The 25,734-nt window shown below is 48.3% G+C and overlaps 1 protein-coding gene across 6 annotated transcripts in view; it reads right to left on the bottom strand.

Moving 5' to 3' along the window:
* AGRN (agrin) overlaps positions 1–25,734 on the bottom strand; it is a 257,944-nt gene that overhangs the window by 133,516 nt on the left and 98,694 nt on the right. For 5 of the 6 annotated variants that reach the window (XM_083628357.1, XM_083628359.1, XM_083628358.1 and 2 more), the window contains one exon: positions 11,866–11,913. In XM_083628357.1, the coding sequence (XP_083484483.1) occupies positions 11,866–11,913 (48 nt within the window). Of the gene's footprint in view, positions 1–11,865; positions 11,914–16,857; positions 18,294–25,734 lie in introns of those variants that run through there. The other variant, XM_083628362.1, reaches the window with a different exon arrangement.

Here is a 25,734-nt window from a genome sequence, read left to right as displayed (position 1 = left end):
TGCTCGGCTGAGCTCCTAATCCTTTAGGATAGCATTGACTCAAATAACCACTCCCATCTCCTGCTCTGTCTCTTCAGGACATTCATCTGTCCCACACACCTGCTGTCCTTTGGCCAGGGCAGGTCACCGTCCTGACAGAAGGCATTTTTGCCCTTGTGTGCTCCTAGCATTTATATTGCTTTTAATCGGGGGGTTTTAAGGGTTAAAGCTTTCAACTTTTTTTAAAAAAAATGATAACTTTATTGTTTTATTCCGTTTGTTAACTGCTTTGAAGTATACAAAATTATGCTCTTCTGGGCAGATGCCCACGCGAAACAGCTCAGGCACAAAACCAACACAAGGACAATAATACAAACTTTGCATTACGAATGATAATGCCAGGGATGGAATCAACTACATTTCTGCATAGCTTTTTCCTTGTGCCTGGATTCAACCCTCTGCATTGATCCCTTAAAGAGAGCTGACCCAGGTGATCAAGGGTTGTTTCCAACTAAGTTCTACTCCAAGCAGACCCCTTACCCTCTGAGTAGCATGGGACACAACCCCAAACAACCACAATCATCCGTTTAAAGAAGTATCATGCCACTTCAAGCACCACGGTTTCCCCCAATAAATCCTGGGAGGTGTAGTTTGTTAAGGCTGCAGGGTGCTGTAAGGAGACCCCAGTTCGCCCCACAAAGTTGCTATTTCCAGAGTAGCCTAATGATCAATCCCTCTTCCCAGGAAACTCTGGGAATTGTAGCTCTGTAAGGGTAATAGGGGTTTCCTAACAACTCTCAGCACCCTTCACAAACTACAGTTCCCAGGATACTTTGGGGGAGGTCATGACTGTTTAAAGCAGTATAACAGTACTTTAAATGTGTAGTCCTGATGGGGTGTAGATCTTCACTGCTTAGAAAAATTCACGCTACCTGATTCCCAGCAGCAGCTCACGGGACTGCATTACCATGCATTAGTTGATCACAGACCAGCCTGCAGAAATGTCTGAGGCTGTGGAATTACTACAATCCCTGCTGAAGTTCTGAGCCATTTAAATATAAATGTGATTAAATCGATTTTTCCTCTTCTTTTTTCTTTTTTTAAAGGAACAGCAACGGCGATGAGGAAGCTTAGATAAACATCTCCCATGGACCAAAAGCCCTTTGATTAAAATCGCAAAAAGGGGCCACAGATCGGTGGGAGAATATCCGCTTTGTATGCAGAAGGACTTGGTTTCGATCCCTGGCATCTCAAGGTAGGAATGGGAATCATCCCCCATCTGAAATTCCGGACAGCTGCTTCCCGTCAGAGAAGACAACCCTGAACTAGATGGACTTGTGGCCTGGCTCTGCATAAAGCAAATTCCTATGTTTCTGTGTCTTAAGAAAAGGACCATAGCTCAGTGGTAGAGAGTCTGCTTTGCATGCAGAAGGTCCCAGGTTCAATCTCTAGCATCTCCTGTTAAAAGAAGAACCAGGTATTAGGTGACAGAAAAGGCACCTTCTCTGCCTGTAACCCAAGGGAGCCACTGCCAGTCAGAGCAGACAAGACCAACCTAGATCAGACATATATTTCAGCCTGTACAGTGGTACCTCGGGTTACATACGCTTCAGGTTACAGATTCTGCTAACCCAGAAACATTACCTCGGGTTAAGAACTTTGCTTCAGGATAAGAACAGAAATCGTGCTCCGGCAGTGCTGCAGCAGCAGGAGGCCCCATTAGCTAAAGTGGTGCTTCAGGTTAAGAACAGTTTCAGGTTAAGAATGGACCTCCGGAATGAATTAAGTACGTAACCAGAGGTACCACTGTATAATAGTCTGGTCTGGCAGCTTCTGAGGTGCCTGTGACAGAAGCAAATAGCAGCAATTTCCAAATGAAGGACTGAGTGCCCAGAAGGAAGAGACCCATTTCTGAGCCCTGGGGGGTGGATAAAGGGGAGACCAGGCCCACAGGAGGCAGTATTGACTGGCCCATCCCATAACTGCAATGAGATGCCTACTCAACATGTTGGGAGTCAATCAAGAAATCCCAAGAATACCTTTTAGAGTCTGTGAATGAAGCATGCTTTGAATTTTAAACCCAGAAGAAGAAAAAAACTGAGCCCAACTGCATCTAAACTTTGGAAAACACTGTAACGGCAGTCTCCCACAGGATTTGAAGGACAGTCCCGATCGTTACTCTGCATTTTCACTTCCAGCTTTATCGCCCTGAAGTGTTCCGGCAATTATTAAAACTGCAGACTAGAAACACTTACAGATCCCTTTACGTGTTATTTGGGAGTGTAGATTGGGGGGGGGCGCGGGGAGGGGGGAGCCCACAAAATATAGCACCCGACCGAAGCACCATGGTGTGGGCGCCCAAAGAAGTGGTTAAAGCCTGCTAAGAAGGTCATTAATCTGTATTAAGCAATCTTGCGAGCGCTCATAGAATATTCATGATCATTCCAACTCCTGAGGGGGGAAAGGGGTGGTGAGCGAATGTGGAAGATCAGTGCAGCCGCTCTGACGGGAGAGAAATGTTCTGTTTGGCTAAGAGGATGGATTCATGTGGTGCTGAGGGGAGAGGATGAGCTTCAGTGAACAGAGGTGTTCTGGCAGGGAAGGCATGGGTTCAGAAAGGTGGTATCCCAACATATATCTTCCATGCAAAAGGCCCCAAATTCGGTCCCCAGCATCTTCAGGTAGGGCTAGGAAAGACCTCAGCCTGTTGCCCTTGAGAGCTACAGTCTTCACACAGTGCACTGCTGAACTATGCAACTCACTCCCGCAGGAGACAGTGATGGCCACCAGCTTGGATGGCTTTCAAAGGGGATTAGACAAATCTAAGGATAAGGCCATCAATGGCTCCTAGCCATTAATGGCTATTGATCTGCCTCCATGGTCAGAGGCAGTAATGCTTCTGAATACCAGTTGCTAGAAACTGCAAGAGAGGAGAGTGGTCTTGTGTTCCAGTCCTGCTGTCAAGATTTCCAGAGGCATCTGGTCGGCCACGATGAGAACAAGATGCTGGACTAGATGGGCCACTGGCCTCATCCAGAAAGGCTCTTCTTATGTCATTATACAAATCTGGGCTGCAATGCAGAGCAGAATAATTGAATTAAAAGCCTCTACCTTTTACACCAGGGTTTGAGAACCACTGGTGTAAAACCACTGGCACTCCAGGTGTTGTTGAACCACAACTCCCATCCTCCCTGAACACCAAAGTCCAACAAGATCTGGGGGACCATAGGTCCCCCCCACCATACATACAGAAGGGAGTGCATCTCCTAAGATGATACATGTGTGCATCCTTCAACAATAAAAAATATAATGGCTCTTTGGTTCAAACCAATTTTTTTCCACATGCAAATATATGCAGATTTAATCAATTAGCCGATTAGGGCAAAGTAAACACACACACACAACCCCTAGGAAACCAAAGCTCAGCCTGCTAACCTAAGCCCTGATTATACCACTAAAAAAAATGGAAGAAGAGAGCAGGGCAGGGAGAATTTACAATGCTTTCATTTTTAATCAGTTAACTGGTTCTCAATGCGAGAGAGTGAAAAAGAAACCATCTCCCATCCTTGCCCCGGGATGCCCCCAAAGCTAGCAAGCGGCAGACGACAATCCCAGTATTTATGGGGCTGACAAGGAAGAGAGAGTGGTTTTTCCAATATTTAATTTATCAAGTGGTTCTGCTTTACCTCCTGCGTCACTGCTGGGAGGAGCAGAGGGTTTATGAGGCTGTAAAGAGGAGGCCTTTCTGCAGAGCCTTCCAACACGCGGCTACGTGGGCAGGAAAGACATTTCCACAGCTTAGATGGGGTTAGTTAGGGTTGGTGAGGTGCTGCAGCTCAGTGGTTAGAGCACCTGCACTGCCTGCAGAATGTTTCTGCTGAAATCCCCAGCTTCTCCAGCAATGCCCACAGGTGTCCCTTCTCTGAAACTCTTAAGACCCTCTGCCAATCAGTGGGGACAATTCTGAATTAAGACAGGCTATGATTTGACTCGGCAGGCAGGATTCTCACCTGAGAAACCTTGTCAGTGGAAACCTCCAAACAGACCTGCTGCTGGAATGGGGCTTTCTCTGCTCCCCTCCCACCACGCTCCCCAAAATTCACTCAGGGTGTGCATTTTGGTAGACTCCCCACAGCAGCACAGGGGGGAAAGAGGAGGTATTGTTTAATCAGCTGCACAAGTTGAAAAGTTTGCATGGACAGAACAGTGTGGCGTTGAATTCCACACAGTATACGGCAGCTTCCTATAAAACTGAGGAAGGGCTTTGTGCTTTGCATGAAGAAGCTCCTGGGTTCAATCCCTGGCATCTCCAGGTACGGCTGGAAGTACCTCTTGCCCAAAACCCTGGAGAGCTACTGACAGCCAGTGTAGACAATACTGAGCTAGATGAACGAATGGTCTAGCAGTGTTATGGCTGTCAAAGGTGCTTCTTTCCCGCCCACTCCTCCCCAAAACTGCCAACTGGATATCTGCTGAGGGCTGCGCGGGACTGAGAGGTTCAGCTCCCTTTGTGACACGTCTGGTGAACTGCTCTCGGTTGTCGGAAAAGGAAGCACCTTCAGAGCCTAGGTCTCTCAAGTCTGCGGAGAGTCTGGGCCAGGTCTGGTGGCCAAAACGATTAGGACAGGAAAATGGATGGCATAGCAGCAGGCTGCTGAGACATCAGAGGAGCCCACCCGGGTGTGAAAACAGCCTGGGAAATGAGCGCGGAGGCGTCATTAATTATCGATAACGCCTGCGCACAGTAGATAAACAAGCCAGCACGCCCAAGGAAGCAGGTTGATGGAACGATCGCAGCACCTCTCTTTAGAAACCGCTCACACATACACACACACACCCCGCTCAAGTCTTCTGTGGCTGGCTGCACCCCCACTTTCACTAAACTTCTCCTCCGCCGCCAGTAGCTCTACATTTGAAGTGCCCTGAAGGCTCACCCAGAGCTGCAGGGCACGATTAGAGAAGGCATTCGCTGTGCCCCAAGAGAGTTCCTTGCCTTGCAAAGCAGCAGCGCGAGATTCTGCTGAAGCACACTCTGTGTGTGCGCGCGCGCATGTGTGTGACCCATATTTTTCGAGCCTGGCTCATTCCTCATTTAGGAGGAAAGCCGGGAAATGTGTGTGTGTGTGTGTGTGTGTCACAGAGAGAAAGTGTGCAAACCAACCCTTGGCGCTGGCTTCACCGGCTGTTGATGCTCTCAACACCAGAGTGCTCCTTAGAATCACTGAAAGGGACCCTTCGAGGCCGTTTAGATCAATCCGCAGCTGAATGAAAGGACCTTGCGGTGGTGGCATCCCAGAGTCAGATGGCCGGCTGGCCTCTGCTTCAAACCCCACGGTGAAGGAAAGCCCATCCCTGCCTGACGCAGAGTCAGTTCCATTTTCTAACACCTCCTAACATCTCCTAACGTTCAGCTGAAATCTGCTTCTTCCATAGTTTCCACCCATAGCTTCTGGTCTCTGGAAGAACAGAGAACATGCCCACTACATTTTCTGCATTGAAGCCCTATGGAATCCACTTCCCACAGGAGACAGTGATGGCCAACCAACATGGATGGTTTGAAAAGAAGATTAGGCAAATCTATAGACTCTCCTTCCTTGGAGGTTTTCAAGTAGAGGTTGGATGGTCACTTGCCATGGATGATTTAGCTGAGATTCCTGCATTGCAGGGAGTTGGACTAGATGACCCACGGAGTCCCTTCCAGCTCTCAAATTCTATGATTCTATGATCCTATGGGAGGACAAGGCTATTGACAGCTACTAGCCATGTTGGCAATGCTTTCCCTCTGTCCGAGGCAATATGCCTCCGAACACCAGTTGCTGGGAATCACAGGTGAAAAAAGGTGATGTTAGATTCAGGTCCTGCTTGTGGGTTTCTTATAATGGACACCTGGTGGCCACTTGGAGCACAGGACACTGGACTAGATGGGCCTTTTGACCAGATCCAGCTGCAGGGCTCTCTTATATTATTGTTGTTGTTGTCACCATTATTATATTTATTTTTTACATCCCGCCTTTCCCCCAGACTTGGGTTCAAGGTGGCTTATTTATCATACTGCCCTTGGGTGGCTTTAAAAGGGGATCTGGACAAATTCACAGCTAGGATAAGGCTAGTAGCAGCTGCTTGTTAAGATTATTTATATATCGCCTCCACTATTTTTAGAGGCTCATTAAGAAAATAAGGCAGGAGGAGAAAGGCGAGTCCAAAACACCTGGAAGGCATTGCAGTGGCTATGCTTGACTTGGGTGATTGACAGCTGGAAATGTTTTGCCTTTCCAGCGTCAGATTGGTTGGGGTTACCACTTCCAACTTGTAATGGCCAGAGGGGGAAGACAGACTGAATCCGACTGCTGGAGTCAGTTTGCTTCAGAGTGCCAGCTTCTGGGAATCACAAGTGGGGAGAGTGGTTTTTGCATTTGGGGGTTGTTTCCAAGGCCCTTATAAGGGATGGGGTGGGGGAGCACTGTGACACACACACACACACACACACACACACACACACACACAAGGAGGGCTTGTAGTACAGTTTCTCCTTACCATCCCTGCCAAGGATGGAAAGCAAGAATATCAATGTGGAACCCTTGCCTTCTGCTTCTTTACCAAGCAGGTTGTATGTGGATTGGTTCAAGAGAGGAGGGGCAAGCGAATGGGCAAGCCCTGCCCCACCCACTTTTACTTCTGGCCACGCCCACCATGGTCATGTGGCTCTCAGAAGGTTGCTGAGAAGGGAGGAGAATGCAGCCCATTGGGAACGGTTCCTTGCCTGTGCTCTGGCCACCCCACCACACTTGCCAACCCAATAAAGCAAATCCTTACACATCCTTACAAATGGGCCGTATCAGCAACAGCTTCCCCAAGCTACCAATTTAGTTCTTCTCAAGGGGCTTCTACCCACGCTTGCTGCTGTCATCCGTTATCATCTATGCAGACAAAAGTCATAAAAACACTTCCTCCCAAAATGTGCAGGCCAGTGTGGTCTCCTGGTTTTGTACATCCATTCCCCTTTATTGCTATTATTAGTATTTTTTAAAAAGAAGCCCTACTAACAATTATTGCAGTCTTTCAAGTGGATATGGTGCCTTGTTGCCCTTGGTTACACGAAAAAAGGAAGGTAAAGGGGGGGGGGTTTCGTGTCCCACTGGACCAGCTATGTTAACCTGACGTAAATTGTTCTTAACATGTGCCAAGTTGGAGAGAGGAAAAGGCAAGAGCTGAAATTTCACATGATGCAGGATGAGTCCGATTTGAAAGCAGAGGCTGCAGGCACACCATACATATTAAAGCACATTTTCCCCCATCCTCCAAGAATCCTGGGACCTGTAGTTTACCCATCGCAGAGCTACCATTTGCCACAAACTACAGTTCCTAGGATATGTGGTGCATCTGCAGCCAAAATCTCTGAGTCCGGGGCACTGTAGACTCCACCAGAGACATGGGGAGTTGGGGAGGGCTGCTTCATTGTGCATAATGCACCACCATCCTGGCATTTTGCAACTGGCAGCCTGGTGCAGAATCTGGCTCCCCTGCCAAGGACCTTTTTAAAATGTGAGCCAAGCTTCTAGCCCTCATGGCTGCCGCTTGGGGAAGAATGCTGCACCTGCTGAAGCAAAGTTTAGTGTATGTGCGGGGGGTGGGGAGCAAGCGCTTATTGGGCAGTGTCTGTGATGTCTCCATTTCAAGTCCTCTTGTCCCCTTGCCTACACCAAATCAGGGCCTCAGATACATGCCAGGCATCTGCACACACAACCCAGCCTTGTAGCATTTCCACATAAGATAAGATCACCCAGCAAATTAAAAGGAACATTGTCCTAAATTCAAAAGGGGAAAGAAAGGGCAATACTGTTGTTTTTCTTCAAGAAGCAAAGCAGCTCCGCAGCAAGCCAAGAGATGTGAGGCACAATATGCTACAGACTCCTCCTCAGAAAGAGATTGTGCCTAGTACATAAGGGCAAGATGTGTTGTTTTTTTTAAAAAATGCAACATGTCATCTGGATAGGCTTGGTTTATTAATATTTCACAGCGTCAAGATGCAAGCTACACCTACGTTCATTTTTATTTTTAAACAAGACACCCTGGGTCCAATTATAGATTAATCACATTTTGTTTATCATGGCATCCGTCGCTTTCCCATTCTGACAAAAGATAAAGAGAGGAATTAATAAACCATTAGTTGATTGCTGCTTTTTAAATTGGTTTGAACACCAGTATGTTTTGAATTGGGGGTAAGGGGACTAATGCATGTAAAGTTACAAACGAGCATTTATTTTACCTATCTGAAAAACAGTGTTCTCAGGTAAAATCATCAGTGGAGTCTAAAAAATAAGTAAATTGGTATTTCCTGTGATTCCACCCATACCCACCAGGTTCCATTTGGGCTCCGCCCAAAACCTGCCATTTTCCATTCTGGTTCTAGGCTTCTCTTACTGTCATAAATATTCGGGAGGGAACACTTTTTCTCACTCACCCACTGCAGTGATACCCCAATAAGCCTTCCCCCCCATTTTGAAATCCTGTCTCCTCAATTGACCTTTGCCCTCATCAGTTTTGATTTAATCCCCATTACTTATGGACAGTTTAAGCTGCCCAACAAATGACTCTGGTGGGAACCAAGCAAAACACTTTGCTACAAAAATGTGCCCCATCTGCAAACTGATCTGCACTTTGCAGGGACAGTTCAGTTTCTCTGGAAGGCACCTGCAGAGTGTTTCTCAAACCTTGCTAAGTGATGAAGGTCCTCCACTGCCAGATGACAGTAGAGCTTGATTTTTAACAAATCCTCATCTAATTGTTCAAACTGATACAGGTATACTCTGCTAAAACTGAACTGCTTGATAGCTCAGCTCTGAGCTCTTGCCAAGCACACTTTGCAGGTGTATCACTCAGTATTTGAAAGATTCTCCAAATTGGCAGGGACAAGAACTCGAGCAGCTGAAAGTGTGACAGTTTCAAAGTCTGGAACACACTAGTGCAGGAGTCAGCAAACTTCTATGCCTCAGTAAGCGCCGATTGTGCGGTGGGCCGAGGGGCGGGGGAGTGTGTGCCCATACGTGTGCACACATGCTATTTCCGGCGCACTTCTGGGTCGGAGAAGCACCGGAAATAGCTTGTGCACATGTGCATGGGCCTCCTCCGACCCAGATGTGCACCGGAAATAACGCTTGCGCACAAGCTATTTCCAGTGCTGCTCCGACCCAGAAGTGAGCAGCCACACAGCGCAGCGCCGGTAAGAGCGGGAGGCGGGGGTCACCGCAGACCGGATAAACGAGTCCCTCGGGCCTTATCTGGCCCACGGGCCTTAGTTTGGGGACCACTGCACTAGTGTCTTTGCAGTACCTCCTCTTCTGCACCATCATCTAAATTCACCTTGGGGGTGGGCGGACATACTTTACAGTTTCAAACCCATCACCATTGCTTCTCCCTCTTTGTCAATTATGACAAGTCTTCTCTATGCTTCTTGGTTTCAAAACTCAAAGACAACATATAATTTTGACAAGGGCTCACAAAACTCCAAAAGTGCTCTCTTTTTCTTCAAGGGGAATACAAGAAACCCATTAACAATCTCTTGCCAGTTCAGTGGGCATGTGGATGCAATTTGCTAAGGCCGTATATATGTATCCTGATATTAGGGAAAAGCTGTATGAATGCAAACCACAGCCTGCTAGGGACCCGCCTGGTGCATTATCTGTGCACAAGGTAGGTTTGCTTTGGCAGTAGCAGTGAATTTAAATGACATTTATATTTAACATACGTGTATATATACATGGGCTGGCATAAAAGCTAAGTGCAGAACACAGCCAAGATTTCTCACTTACCACATACAGCTTCCTCTTACTGGGCTGCATGGCTTTACAAGGAAGATAGAAAAGCCGGAAAATTCGGCAAACACCGCCACCAAGATTCCATTCTGACTCTGCCCATGCCCCCGCCAAGATTCTATTCTGACTCCACCCATGCTCCTGCCAAGATTCCATTCTGACTCCGCCCATGCCCCCCAAGATTCTATTCTGACTCCGCCCATGCTCCCGCCAAGATTCCACTCTGGCTCCATTCATGTTCCCCCCAAGATTCCATTCTGACTCCGCCCATGTCCCCACCAAGATTCCATTCTGACTCCGCCCATGTCCCCGCCAAGATTCCATTCTGACTCCGCCCATGTCCCCGCCAAGATTCCATTCTGACTTTGCCCATTCTCCCACAAAAACTCCATGTTGGCTCAGCCACACTCCCATCAAGATTTCATTCCAGCCTACGTTTCCCCACTTTCCATAGCTGCTTTCCCACTGCATTCCATGGAGGAAATGTACGCTCAGTACATGGAATCTGCAGACACAGTTTGGTCACAGGAAGGTGCAATGAGCGACATTGCATAACGAAAGGAGAGGGAAGGGTGGCATCCTAGACGATGGGAAGGGGAGAAAACTTGGAGGAGAGGGATAGAGATTACAGTTGCAGACAATGTACCCTAAAATTACTGGGGGGGGGGCTCTCCGTCCCGCAAACACATGTCTCCTTGCTGCTGTTGCAAATGGACTGTTCACTGTTCTGGTTTGTGGATAAACTGCCAATAATCCCTAAACATCAGTTGAAAAAGTGATGCAATAGCTAGAGAGTTGTTTTCTGTTGGCAAGATTGGGGTGGCAGGTCCAAATGCCCTCTTCAGCCCTTGGGAAGCGACAGCATCGCATTCATGCACTGCAGAGCGCCTGTGTTTATACAGCAGGCACACAGGGTTGCACACCATCATGTCTGAAGTAGGCATCTTCATCAAACTCACATCCATGCACCGGGGGAATCACCCCAAGAGGATGTGTGCAGCTTCACCAAATGAGACAGCGGGAGAGAGTCATCTTCTGTAAATGTGTGAAGGGCCCTCATCTCTGTCCTCATAGGGTTGCTTATCAAATTGGAATTTCACTGAAAAGTGCTCCAGAAAGGCAGAGAACAGGATGTTTGGCCTTGCAGAGAAAGACAGAAAAGTGGGACTCTCACGCATAAAGCAAAAAGAGTATTTTCTTTTCTTTCCTTCTTTTTTCAAAAGGGCTGGGATCTGTGGACTTTTAATTGGTTTAAGGCGGCCTTTGCCAACCTGGCGCCCTCTGGAAGTTTTGGGTGACAGCACTGGCATCTCACAGCTCTGTTGGCTGGGACTGATGTGAGCTGGTGGTGCAAAACATCTGCAGGGCAGCAGCTTAGCCAAGACTGGTTTAAACAGTGTATCATGATACTAATCATTGCCATCAGCAGCAGAGTAGCAGCATCAGCAGCAATGAAGAATTTGAAAGACAGATATTTTAAAATATTGGGCGTTTTGTTAAAAAACAGGGAGAACTTAAGCAAAGCCTGAGGCTCTGGTACGTAAAGTTTAAATAAATCATTTGATTTTTACACTTGTTTTAAAGCTATTCTGTCCTTCAAGTGGTTGGTGGAGGGTTGAACAGAGTCTTTCCCCTACCCCTTTTGAAATCCTCACAACCCTGTGAAGTACACCAGGGCAGGAGAGAATGAGGTCCCCAGAATCACTCAGCGAACAGAGATTTGAACCCAGGCCCCTAGCATGCTGTTGACGTCAGCATACTATTGTATAATCATCAATGTTAACGACATCACACACATTGCAACAAATATAGGTGTTTTTCCTAGATTACCGCTACTGGGAAATGTCTTTTCTCTGCAGCTGGCAAAAGCAGTATCAGACAGAACATTGGTGCACGATGCGCTCGCTCCGTATGGGGAGGAAGGGGGAGGAGTCAGGAGCAACGAGGCAGGGAAATAGATCACTGGGTCAAAGGAGTGTTCCTTTGCAGGAGGTATCAACCCCACCAGATCAGCTTTCAAGAAAACCATAGGTTAGGGATAAGATCTGGAATTTGCTTTAGTCCCACTACTCACCGTCCTGTGGCGTCGGCAGTGGCTGTGGAAAATAGTACCCTGGTTTGTCTGCAAAACAAAAGATTGAGGGGGTGGCATTAGTTGAGAGATTCAAGAAAACACTTTGAGCCACAGAGCTGTTGGCTGTTATTCCTCACTTGCACATGGCACTGTAACAAACCAGCATTCAGAAACATCAAGGTGAACTCCGAATCCCTCTCAATGATCTACAGATCAACTCAGAAGTAAGTCCCAGCGACTGCAAAGGGACTTACTTCCAGGTGAGCATGCTGTGACTGCAGCTGGAATGGTTTCTCCGAAGCTGGATCCTTCCATACTATCAAACCGTATGCCCTAAACACCAATCTACAAATGAGGGTGCTGGCTGCATCCCTGAGTGACTACCTGTTCTGGACCTGCTTCCTGCCAATCAGCCATGTCTTTGCAGCAGCTGTAATAGATGGATTCAATCATGTAGAGCAGGGTTAGCCATCCTGGGGGGGGCCCAGCTGCCATGGGACCACACCTCTCAAAAGCAGAGCCTAGCCAGCATGGCCAATGGTCACAGATGTTGGAAGTTGTAGTCTGGAGGCGACCCCCTGATGTATAGCAATGTGGCAAAATAAGATTTGCCTTCACACAGAGGCAAATCTGTCGTGCCTCTGAACGATGCCCCATTCTGGGCTTGATTCCTTCCAATGGGAAAGCCTACCAAGGACGGACACTCATGCAGAGTCAGAGGGGCAGGCTCCCTTGAGAGCAGGTCAATAAGGCTCCAAAAGTAAGCCTTTTTTGGAGCCATGCCCGTCTCAGATGCTAATTCAGAATTTAAAAAACGCACACTGATGCTTAAGGGGACGGTGTTTGTATCCACACACAAAAGCACACACAAAAACCCAATAGTAAATATATTTCTCTTCCAGCACTGGGGGAGGTAAGGGATGTGACAGCAGCTGCCTTGGGCAAGTCAATCTGTCAAGGCCCCTCCTGACCCCAGCTGCGATGCAAATCAAACTATTTATTACCTATCGTGCAAGGGTCTCCCAAGACACTGATCCATCAAAGCCATTTGAGTTGATTGGTGACCTGTGTTTGCAAAGCTGCCGCTTGTTATCCAGTTAGGTTGGGGGAGGCTGGGAGACGAGGGGGTGTCATAAAAGACAGGAGAGGCATAAACAGCACTAAAACTGCCACCCCCACAACCCTGACCAAAAGAACCTCTTTTTTTTCGTTCTGCAGAATCAAGGAGTAAAGACCCTCTTCGGGCAGCAAGCGCGGGCCAATTTAAAAGCGGAAAGATGCATGCTCGAATACGGCCCACCCTGTGTGTAGAAAGCTAGCATGTCATGGAGAAACCGGAGTCAAAAATACAACTAGGCAACATCTGGAAAGAACAGCATACTAGTTTGTTAGAAAAACAAAAAGGCTAACATACCCTATGTCTACCACTGCAATGTTTGGACCCTGTTTTTCAGGGTTTTGTAAGAAATCAAGGTTCTAGTCGTCTTGGCTGTGATATTAGTTGGGTGTGCCCAGCAGTAAGAACTATTTCCAGTGGTTGGAGGGGGGGCTGCATTTAAATCATCATCACAGAGAATGCCCCGTCGTGCCTGTACAGAGCAATCCTATAAAAAGAGATCTCTCTCCAGAAATGTAAATTGAGTACAGCTTTTCCCGGGGTGTGTATGTTTGTCCTCTGCTAACACCCGTTGTCACAATCCAACCACAGCTGTCAAATTTGCACATCTGCTTCTGTATGTCTGTATCTCCTCTCAGACCACACACACTTGCGTATACCCCGCCCCCCAGCATTTTGTACAACGCTGGGTATAAAATAGCTGCGTCTCGATAGAAAAGCCACCCACACACTTAACTGCCACACCCCAGTCTGCTTCTATATCCAGCACAAGAAGCACTTTAGGGATTCTCAGAAAACAGAGGCGAGCCTTGAAAATCCAAGCCAAGGGCAGAGCCTGGGACCCCATTTTCTTTGGTAGGATCTCAGCCTTGTGGCATGTGAAGTCAGAATGAAGGACAAAGGTGCCCCGGAGCTTGTGCAGAGCGTTGTTCCTTTTCTTATGTATGTGGGATTGGAGCAAGGGTAATCAACAGGGTGCCCCTCTAAGGTATCGTTGGGACTCAAAATATCCATCACTTCCAGCCAAGCCTGGAAGATGGGAGCTGCCACCCAAAAAGGATTAGGGATTTCCAGGACAAAGGGTGTGAACTCTGGTCAAAAGATGTCATTAAGAACTACTCGTGGGTAGCCTGCAGATAACACCAGACGTTTTGGGAGGGAGTTGTTAACTACAGGTTACACTCGGCATGGGGACCCTTCTTCAGTCTGAGGGCGGCATTCTCTCCTAGGCAACCTCCCAAAGGCTGCATGCAAGCAGTAGGTGGAGCCAGAGGCTAAAGTGGGCAGGGCAGGGAATGCAAATTTCACCTTTGCATAATAGGCTGGTTTCCACACACGCGCAAGGAGGGTTTGGAGCAGGGCCAGTGAGGGGGTGCGGTCTGAAGAGAGTTTCAGGGGCCAATTATAGGGGCATGGAGTGTCACATGTGGCCCCCAGGCCTGAGGTTCCCCCATCCCTGCTTTACAAACAAAAATAGCAGAGGGTTGCTTGTTGACGGTAAGCAACATTGGGAGAGGACAGCTGGAAAAAGAAGTGATGGGGAGGAGATTTCGCCACCCAAAGCCTCCTGGCTCCAAATCCCTGTTTCTGTCACCCACAGAGATTCAGTTTCAAATGCCCCTCCCTGCCCCCCTTGACTACACCCGTGATCTGGGCTATACATCTATCATGCCATTTTAAACAACTACAGCTTCCCCCAAAGAGCCCTGGGAGCTGCATTTCAGGGTGCTGAGAGAAGACACTGATTCACCTCACAGAGACACAGTTCTCAAGAGTGGTTTAACAATTGATCCCTCTTCCCAGGAAACTCTGGGAACTGTAGCTTTGAGAGGGGTAGAGGGGTCTCCTGACAAATCTCAGGACCCTTTACAAAAACAGACTCTCCAGGATGATTTGGGGGAAGCCGTGGCTGCTGGAAGTTGTAAAATAGCGCTTTAAATTTATGAGGGGAGATGGGGCCAATACAGGATGTGTCTGTCAAAATTGTATGAGAAAATGAAGCAGTGGAAAATGAGGTTTCATACCGGGTAAAATTTAGGTTGGCGGAAAGAGCGGGCCGTCTTTTGAGCATCACTGGGCAGAACTTTATATTGATAACGAGTGCTGTGATTCGCAGAAGTGCTTTGAAATGCAATATTAAAGGGCCCTGGTGAATGAGACCCATCTCGTCCAGTTTCCTGTTCTCACAGAGGCCAGTCCAATGGCTCAGGGGTGCTCAGAGGCAGGGCACAAAGGCAAGAGCCCTCCCTCACCTTGGCTCGCAAAAGGAGCCCTGATGGATCAGACCCAAAGGCCCACCTAGCATCTGTTTGCTTTGTTTTAGTTTGCTCCTGAGCATCTGGCAATTCAGAAGTATACTGCATCTGGGCATGGAGGTTCCATCTGGCCATCAGGACTAGTAACTGCCCCTCCCTAACCAGGGCTGTGAGCTACGCACAATGCACCCTCAGCACAGAAAGCACCATGCATTAGGACATGAGATTCAATACCCAGAGAACATCAGCTTTCACTTAAACACACACACACACAACTAAATATAAGCACATTCAGGCTCTAGGGGCTGTAAATGTAGATTCCTCCAAGGAAGTGTTTGAGCAGCGATTCCACTTATCTGGGGATAGGAAAGCAAGATGAATGCCATGCCAGATGAGACCAAAAGGTCCGTCGCCCTGTATCCAACACTGCCAAGTCAGACGCTTCTGGAAAGATCGCAAGCAGTGCACGAAGGCAGCCCCGGTTATCCTCCTCCTTGCCCCCAGCATTTGATATTCAGAGATGCACTGGGAAATGCAAGGGGCTGCCTTGTTACCCCAGGTGTTTGTCCCTGTAGCCCAGTACTGTCTACCCTGTCTGGGAGCAGCTCTTGGGGGCTTTGGTAGAGAAGGGTCTTACCCATCGTCTGTACATGATCCTTCTAACCCTAACCTGGGACAACATCTGCATGTAAGAGGGTGCTTCGCCACTGAGCTACAGGTCTTGTAGGAAACAACACAGGAAGCTGTCTTCTACTGAGTTAGGATTAACATTTGCTTTCCTGGGTTTCGTCAGAGAGTCTCCCCCAGTTCTTCCTGGAAATTGAACCCGGGGCCTTCTGCATGCATCGCAAATGCTCTACGCCCAACCACACACCGAGCTGCAGCTCTTCCCATATTGTGAACGCAGCAATCTGACAAAGACTAAGTCCACCTAGCTTGATAACGTCTGCACTGACTGGCAGAGCACCTCCCTGGGGTTTAAGACTCCAGGAGCATTCACAGCCCCAACTAGAAAGGCCGGGAACTGAACCTGGGACCTTCTGCATGGTAGGCGGCTGCTCTGCCACTGAGCTACAAGGTCCCTCCTCTGAATAACCGTCTCTGCACATGGAGAGTCTGCTTAGCTATGACAGCCAATAGCAAGCAGCAGCCCGACGCGCTCCCCCCACCATCCATTTCAGGTGGGGCATCAATGCCAGGCATAAGGCATATCCCCCCTTGCTCCCATGGAATGGGAATTAGTTCAGAGACACAGCTCAGAGCGAAGAACGCAGCTGTTGTGTGCAAAACAGTTTTTATCGACACGAGGAAATCAAAGAGGCACGAAGGGGTTGCATCCCATGTCAGTCCTACTCAGAGCAGGTTACTGAAGATGACAGACTTTGGCTTGCTAATTTCAGCGGGTCTGCTCTGAACAGGACTCAAGTGGAAGCAACCCAAAGTCCTATGGGGCCATCCCTGTTCGTTCAGCCTGCATTTAAGTGTCAGCAATGCATTATAGGTTTACTAAGCAAGCAAATTAAGAGAGCCACACCCTCCGAGCCACACCCATGTTGCCTTTAAGCTCCTCCCCTTGTTTTCCCCCCGCCACTGCCGCCACGTGCCGAGGGAGACACCTACAGTTGTTGAGGAAAAGCAGGACGGCGAATCCTAGTGTGGAGGTGGCCAAGAGGATCAGGCAGATGTTGCAGGGGATCATGAAATATCGAACCACTAGGGAGACTTTGTGCTGGTACATCCGGTCCCTCTCCAAGGAACTGGGCCCCATGGGGTACTGGCAAGCGGTCATGCCGCTCACTGGGGCCCAGGCCCCAACCGGGAGATCCAGGATAGCGGTTACTCTGGGCACAAGGAAGCTTTCGCCCCTCGCTTGCCCGTTTCCAAAATGGTGGCTGCGTTCTAAGTGTTCTCAGGAACCGACATCCTCAGGCTGGCCGGCCGGCATGAGGGATTCAGAGTTCAGGAGGAAGAACCAAACATTGCGCAGACCATCTTGAGGTTGTAATCCAAATCTAGGCGAAGGGAGACCTAAGCCAAAGGAACTGGTGTCCCGTCAGGGAGCTTCCCCTTTGAGGGATTCGAAGAGTCATCCTCTCAGAACCAGTCATGAGCGCTGGGGTTCCGTCCTCAACAAGCAATGCCTGCCATTGCAAAAACTGTGAGGGAGACTCTGAAGGGGCCCCCTGACTCTGGAAGGCTCCCCAAATCTACCATCCGATTAGGAGAGAGGCCAGCTGGGGAAACAATGCAGGATAACTCCATCCAACAGTAACTCCTTCAGCAGACAGCTTTCGCGGAAATAAAAGAGGTTATAATCCTGGTTTTCAAGACTTGTCAAACCCTCAGACAAGGAGGAGTATGCTATTGTGGAGAAAAATTAGAGGGTGAGCGGGGGGAGATAGATCTTCCAAGAACCGCGAACATTAGTTGAGTCTTTGAGGGGGGGGGATCCTCACAAGGCGTGGTTCACTATTAAACCGTCGACCCGGTTGCTGGGTGGTCCTCGGGGCTGGAGCGAGTTCCTCCAGCCCATGCGCACCTCTGACAACGCGTGTTGTCAGAGAAACGCATGTTGAAGAGAAACACAGAAGAAGTGAGAATGAAAACAGACCCCTGCATGTGACACACACACACACCCCGAAACTTAATCCAGAGAGGGAGCGGATGAATTCTCTTATCACCTGGGAGCCAGGAGACGGGGCCAGAATCCCCTTTTCTCTGCTTCCTCTTTCAAAGGGATTCCAAAGTCCACCGAGGGCTCAGCTGCCGTTTCCTCGACAGCAGCTGGCGGCAGGGTTCTCTGGCTGGCGACGGGCTCTCTTGATGGGAGACGGATCCCGAGCTCCTTTCGCCGATGCCGGAACAGCTGCTGAGATGAGCTAAACGCACCACCACCTTCTCTCTCCGCACAGAGCCAGCACGCCAGCCCTCGCTACCGATTCCTCACACACCAGAAATAAATAAATTCATCCCAAGAGTAAGAAGCATTAAAAAAAAAAAAGAAACGTGAAACGGAGGCTTGCAAAAGGGCACAGAGCCCTGATTCAAGAGTTCTGGCAACACAGGGTGCCGCTCGCGGAGAAGCTCAGGTTCGGAAGCCGCCAGGCGTACAACGCACGCCCAAGTTTCTCAAGCCGCCCCCCAACGACTCAGGGTGGCGAGAAAGCCAAGCGAGGAAACGAGACGACTGTCCGCGGCCGTTCCTTGGCTGTCCGTTGCCATTCCCTGGGCACCGCTGCAGCTTTGCTGTCCTCACCCGGTGTGAGCTGTCCATCTCCGGACGTCGGTCAGAGGTTCCATCCTTCCCTGACCCGGGTCTCCCTCAAAACAAAACCAACAGTGCAAGAGTTCGGCTGTGGCAAGGAGGGGTGTCGGAGGCTCTCCTCCGCGGCTCAAGAGGTGGAGAAGCGGTTAAAAACAAAGGAGAGAAGATAGCGGTGTGTTCCGGAGGGAGCTGCTGTCATGCAAAGAGGAGGCAGGACCCCTCGGGCACCACCCCCTCTGCTTCCGAAAGATACCTCTGGAGCTACGGACACCTGTCAGCATTTCCAGGGAGATGGGAGGGAGGGGTGGGGAAGGAAGGCTCCCTTCAGCTCTCCCTGCCTCCCTGGAAGAGAGCAAAAGGGAAATTATCTCCCCTCCCTCCGCTCTCTCTCTCGCTCTCTCCAACCCCCGCCCCCCTCGACAAGCCCCGCGTCTCATTTGTGAACTCAAGATGTTGAAAGGGGCGGAGAAGGCAGTGTCAAAACTCATTATGTGTCTCTTTCTCAGCCACTCTGAGCTTCTCGCCTCTCTGCACACGCACAGACACACACAAAAGGCGCACCCTCTGTCAGCAGGCAGGCACATATAGGCTGGGTCTCCTCAAGAGCTGATTTTTTTATTTTGGTATTTTTGAGTGAGTGGAAATGCCAGGGAAGATCCTGGCAGGATGGCGTGTCAAAAGGGGGGGCGGGGAAGGATAGCGATATGGATCGCGTTACAAGATGTAATGGAGTACGCGGGGCGGGGTGTGGGGGGCAGAACAGGAGATCGCTACTTTTTGAAGGAAGGGAATTCCCTCTTTAGAAAAGCAGGAGGAATCGTCCCAGAGTTGTGTGCCGGGTGGATGTGAAAACAGAGAGGGAATTAAAAACACCCTCCTCCAAGTCTCATAAAAGGAGATGGAAATTTTCGCATTGCAAGTGACATTCTTTCTCTCAGCTGCTGCTTCTCGGCTGGGACAAAGCCTGGGATGTCTTTTTTTTTTTTAAGACTGACAAAAATATTCAGAGGAGAAGCCTATCAATAGTTTATCCCCTCTTCCCCAGCTAAATGAAGCTTCCAGGCTCCAAAGCAGTATATCTCTGAATACAGATTGCTAGTGGATAAAGTCTGATGAGAAAGCATTTGCCACCACACAACTGCTTGTGAGTTTCCCAGAAACACTGTCTGCCCACTGTCGGAATTATCAAAATTTTCTGCCTTAGCGCACATGTGCTACGACAGCCCGCACATGCGCACTGATAACAAGAATGGAGTGTGATGTGACCTTCAAAATGGGATTCTAGAGCAGACAAAAGGGGAGGGGGCTTTGCATGCAGAAGGTCCCAGGTTCAGGCCCCAGCATCTCCAGGTAGGGCTGAGAGAGACCTCTGCCAGAAAGCCCAGAGAGCTGCTGCCAGTCAGGGTTGACAATACTGAGCTAGATGGACCAATGGTCTGAGTCACTATAAGGCAGTTTCCCTTGTACCTAGCTGATCACTGTAGGAAGCAGGGTGATGAACTAGGTGGACCTTTGGTTTGGTCCAGCAAGGTTCGTCTTAAGTTCTTAAAACTGCCATCTTACACACTGTGAAAGCCTTCACTAACCTAGTGCCCTCCAGATTTTTGGAGACTACAATTCCCATCAGCCCCTGGCAGCACAGCAGCTGCAGGTCAAAACATCTGGAATGCACCAAGCTGGTAATGGCTGCTCTAATGCACCATGGGAGCTGCTGCTGCTATACAAATTCTAATAAATAATAGTAATAATGAGCATGTTTCAATTAACCGCTGCACTAGTGGGAGCTAGTCCAAGGATTCCTGCCAGTGCAATGGAATTTTGCCCCCCTCTTCTGCCCATGAGCAGCCCAGCAGTCACCAGATCTGCTCTGAAGGGTGTGTGGAAGCCCTAGAGCAGATTTAGGAAGGAATGTGTTACGGGAAGAGAGGGGTGCATTGTCCCATGAAGAACGTGTGAGTTGTTCTGTGTGCACAGAGCGCTTCTGAGTGTTAGTGTGATGTGTCAGACTAGGACCTGGGAGACCTGAGTTCAAATCACTGAGTGACCTTGGACCCAGTCACTACCTCTCATCCTAACCTACCTCACAGGGCTGTTTTGGGGATGAAACTAGAGAAGGGGAGAGGCATGTATGCCACCCTGTTGGAGGATAGGTGGAATATAAATGTGATAAACAATGATAAATAGTCAAGGACATTGCATACCACCCAAACTCATTATTGAGAGCATCCAGCCTCCTACAGGGTGGCAGTGGTACGTGACCATTTCAATTTCCCACAATGCTTCTGACACAGTATTTCTCTGGAGCATTCTGGGAAATAAACAATGGCAGAGGGACCCCACTGTGCCGAAGGCCCTCTCAAATCTAGAACTGGCCCTGCCGCTTATAAATTTTGCTCCTGACAGCAGAACCTCCAGGAATCACGCAGAGGACCTGGAGGTGTGATTCAACAAAGGGGGCTGAGAAGCATTTCCACCCCACAGTGCTTTCGACAGGGGCCTAAGGGTAAAAATGTGTCCTAAAAGTGAAACAAGGTCTTGCACCAATAAGGCACGAGTTAAACACACAGAAACGCACCCTAATCAGCCTGTGGGACCGTCTCCATGCCTTAGCCAAGAATGCCTTGGATTTCAAAGCCACACTCTCTTGGAAAAAGTTGGACCTAATCCAAAAGCTTTAAATCTCCCATCCCTCTTCCTCACCCCTGGAAGAAACATGGGGGGGGGAGTGGCAAACAATTAATTTGCATGCCTCCATTTGCATGTTTCCATATGCAAAGCAAGCCTAGCAAATCTCATGAGGACGGCAGGAATGTGCCCCTTTGAGACGGCCCCCCGCCAAATACGTGCAGGCAGGGTGCGAAGAAGCCTGTCCCTTTCCACGCTCCTTGGCAGCAGAATATGACCCCCCTTCCCCTGCACAGACAATGGTCTCGAAAAAGAGAAGGGGAAGGGGAAAGGGAGTAATTCACTGACAGAAGTGAACCATGTCCAGGCAGACTTGTAACAGAGACCCAAACTGTGATATCTATCTGTTTCTGGTCTGGCCAAATCAGACTGCAGGCGGAGGGCACAAAAGATGGAACATTCCTTCATATAATCAATCAATCCCTACACACAGAAATCAAGAGTCTCAAGGAGAAAGTCTCCCCCTGACATGCTAGATCTCTGTCTGCCTGCCTGTCTCTTTAGGGATTGATTGATTGATTGATTGATTGATTGATTGAAGGAGCATTTGAACATCTCCCTCCTGCAATACAGGGACACAGGAAGGTGCCCTATAGTAAGTCATGTCACTGGTCCATCTAACTCAGTATTGTCAGCACTGGTAGGCAGCAGCCTTCCGGAGTTTTAGGCAAGTGTTTTTTCCTAGCCCTGCCTAGACATTCTGGTTGTTCTGCACTTAAAATTCATGCTCTACCACTGAGCTACAGCCCTCTCAACTCCAAATGAAATGGAATTAGCCTAGATTGTGGTTAACCACCTCGATAGAAACCAAGACGATAAAGGGCAGATCTGAGGAGCGGAAGCATGGTGAAAAGAACAGATAGGAGATCAGCCAAAAGGAAGAAAGCTGGGTCTCTGTTAAAGAGAGGCACATGCTTGTGGTGGCTCCTATGGCCAGGGAAGGAACCCTCTGTGCATGCTCAGAGGTGATTCCGTCTCGCCCCAAACTTGCACAAACAGAGAAATAATCCAGTCATGGCTCTCCCTCCCCTCCAAGACTCCTGGAAAGTGTGCCTGCCTTCTAAAGGGTCCTTTGACTTGTTAGGAGACCCCAAATCCCTTCAGAGTGCTGAAATTCCCAGAGTTCCCTGTGAAGAGGAATTGGTTGATAAACCTCTCTAAGTGCTCTGACCACTGAGCTGCAGCACCCCCCAAACCCCTCAAATCATACCACTGAAAACGTAAGACAGGAAGAGTCACAAATTTGCGTGGTCAAAAAGGCACACCAGCAATGGCAGGAGAATTCCCTTTCCACATATTACTATTGTTATTATTCCTTTTTGGCAAATAGCATAAACACACCTATTGACATCTTCCCAAGCAGAACACAAGACGAGCCCTTCTGGATCAGGCCAGTGGCTCAACGAGTCCAGCATCCTGTTCTCACAGATGTCTCTGAGGAAACCCTCAGGCAAGACCTGAGCACAAAAGCACTCTTTCTTACTGCAACTTCCAGCATCTGGCATTCAGAAGCAAACTTCCACCAGCAGCCTAGCCGCCATGGGTAGTAGCCATATCCTTATCCTTCGTGAATTTGTCCAATCCACTTTTAAAGCCATCCAGGTTGGCGGCCATCACTGCCAGTTCACTGAGTCAGTTCCATAGTTTAACTATGTGCTGTGCAAAGAACTCTGCTCCGAATTTTCCATCGTTCAAATGTCCCAGAGTTCTAGTGTTAGGAGAGGGAGGAAAAAAATTGTCTCTTTCTATGTTCTCCACGCTACACAATATCCTGGGGCCATTCCTAGGATTCAAATGATTAAATCCTATGGATTTATTGGCAACTGCTGCTGGCATAAAAAGAGCTTTGCGGAATCAGGGCTAAGGTCTACCTGAGACTTCTCCAGCCTGTCCCAGTCATCATGGTCAATGGTCAGGGATGAGGGGAGTTGGGGGTGAATAACTTTCTGAATCTCCTGTCTCTGCTCATCAGCAAGCAGCCACCTAATTCCAACAGAGCTGTGTAGTCTAAGACAATTGCCAACGCAGACGGAGAAATTCTCCCCTAGAAACTTGTGATTCTTCAGTGCAAAAGATCCGTCTCCTAGGCGCCCTCTGGTGTCCACCACTGCAAACTGCACAATCTGTCCACTGCATTCCTGCCTACCTCTCAGAAGCATGAGGTCATTTTCATACAATCATAGAATTGTAGACTTGGAAAGGACCTCAAGAGTTATTTAGTACAACCCCTTGCAATGCAGGAGTCTTAACATATGATCCCCATCCAGTTTGAAACCATACCGGACCCTGCTTAGCTTTGATTTATTACATTTGATTTACCCTACTCCAAGATGGGAGGAGAAGGGGGAAGCCGCCAGAACATTGGATCTGAAAGTGAAATTTAAAATTCCCAGAAAGGTAAACCCATTCACGGATAGGGAATTGTTTATAAGAATTGATTTTTTGTTACACTGTATTTTATTACAGCTTTGTTAAAACTTTAAACTATTTTATTTCTTTTAACTGTATTTATAACTTGTTTAATAATATATGCCCCTGTGGGAAGTCTTCACTGTTTGGGAGAGCGGGTAAGAAATTCCTAAAGAGAACATTTATATATATTCTCCTAGTACTGGGTTGCAAAAGAACGTGGTGAAATTAAAGTATTGCTTCTGTGTTTTGTCAAAACCACTATCGTGTATTCCTAATGAGATACCGTATTGGCCCGAATAGAAGACGCACTTTTAAATTCGGGCCATGAAAAGTTAAAGTGCGAAGACTGGGAGAAATTTGTAGAATATCTGAAAAATGTGTGTGATGTGCAAACAACGCTGGTGGGGTTTCAAGAAGCACTGTAAAAGTTAAGATGTATTGTCAAAAAGAAATAGAAGGAGGAGGGAAGATAAATGGCAATACAAATGAAGGGAATGCATACTAAAGAATAACTATGGATGATTATCAGAGAAGCTGAAGGAAGTCCAAAAAGATTTAATTTGTTAAAATTTGGATAAAATTGTATAATTCTGTTGGAAAATTAATAAAAATTTATTTTTTTAAAAAAAGAAAAGTTAAAGTGTGGCTTATATTCATGACTTTACGTCGCCGGCAAAGCGGCGCAGCTCCCCCCCACAAGTAGCCTGGGAACATGGGGCAATGGTGCACCACCTACCCGCCGCTCCCAAGTCTCCCCCGGCACCGGCTTGGGGAGGTAGTGCTGGGGGGGGGCGGGAGTAGGGCCGCACCCACAAATATTGTATTTTTCCATGTATAAGACTAGGTTTTTCCCCCCTAAAAAATAATGTCAAAAATTAGGGGGGCATCTTATACAAGGATGTATCTCCCCTCATTTTCTTAAATCTGAGTCCCCAAAAATAGTAGGAGTCTTATACATGGGAGCATGTTATAGATGGAAAAATACGGTAAGTCTTGAATTTTAAAGGTGCGGCTTATTTGGGGGTGCATCTTATATTCAGGCCAATGCGGTACATATCCAAGATACAGTGATACCTCAGGTTACATACGCTTCAGGTTACAGACTCCGCTAACCCAGAAATAGTGCTTCAGGTTAAGAACTTTGCTTCAGGATAAGAACAGAAATCGTGCTCCGGCGGAGCTGCAGCAGCAGCAGAAGGCCCCATTAGCTTCAGGTTAAGAACAGTTTCAGGTTAAGAACGGACCTCCGGAACAAATTAAGTACTTAACCCGAGGTACCACTGTATACACAAGGAAGATCATGGTTGGAAGACTACAGTGGTACCTTGGGTTACAGACGCTTCAGGTTACAGACTCCGCTAACCCAGAAATAGTACCTTGGGTTAAGAACTTTGCTTGAGGATGAGAACAGAAATAGCGCGGTGGCAGCAGTGGGAGGCCCCATTAGCTAAAGTGTTAAGAACAGTTTCAGGTTAAGAACGGACCTCCGGAACAAATAAAGTTCTTAACCCGAGGTACCACTGTACTCAGATGCCCTCCCCAGCGGCATGGTGCCATCCCATCGCTGAATTTGAAGAGTACAGGAAGTTGCCTTACATTGTGTAAGAGAAGGGGTTGCGACTCGCCACCAAGGCGCCCATGTCCACAAAACCTCAAGCTCCCCACTCCCTTGGTCATGAGGCAGTAAGGGCAGATAACCTTTATCACTCTTGAAAAGTACGCAGAGATGAAGGAGGAAGTTGGAAGAAGGGAGCTCTATCCCACTTCAGACCTATGTGCTGTTCCAGGGCTCACGAGTGATTCTACACTGGTTCCTCAGGTTAAGAACTTAATTCGTTCTGGAGGTCCATTCTTAACCTGAAACTGTTCTTAACCTGAGGTACCAGTTTAGCTAATGGGGCCTCCCGCTGCCGCTGCACGATTTCTGTTCTCATCCTGAAGCAAAGTTCTTAACCCAAGGTACTATTTCTGGGTTAGCGGAGTCTGTAACCTGAAGCGTCTGTAACCTGAGGTACCACGGTACTGGTCTTTTTTACCATGATCCCTTGGTTCACACTTCATCTCTTTTGTGGGAGTGGCATGGCTGATCTGGAGGAGAGACAAGACCGGATAGTGGCACTCACTCAAAAATCTAA

This window comes from Podarcis filfolensis, assembly GCF_964270895.1.
Source record: "Podarcis filfolensis genome assembly, chromosome: 8".
Lineage (NCBI taxonomy): Eukaryota > Metazoa > Chordata > Lepidosauria > Squamata > Lacertidae > Podarcis > Podarcis filfolensis.
Note: the sequence above shows the minus strand (reverse complement) of the source record. Positions and strands in the feature narration are given on the sequence as shown.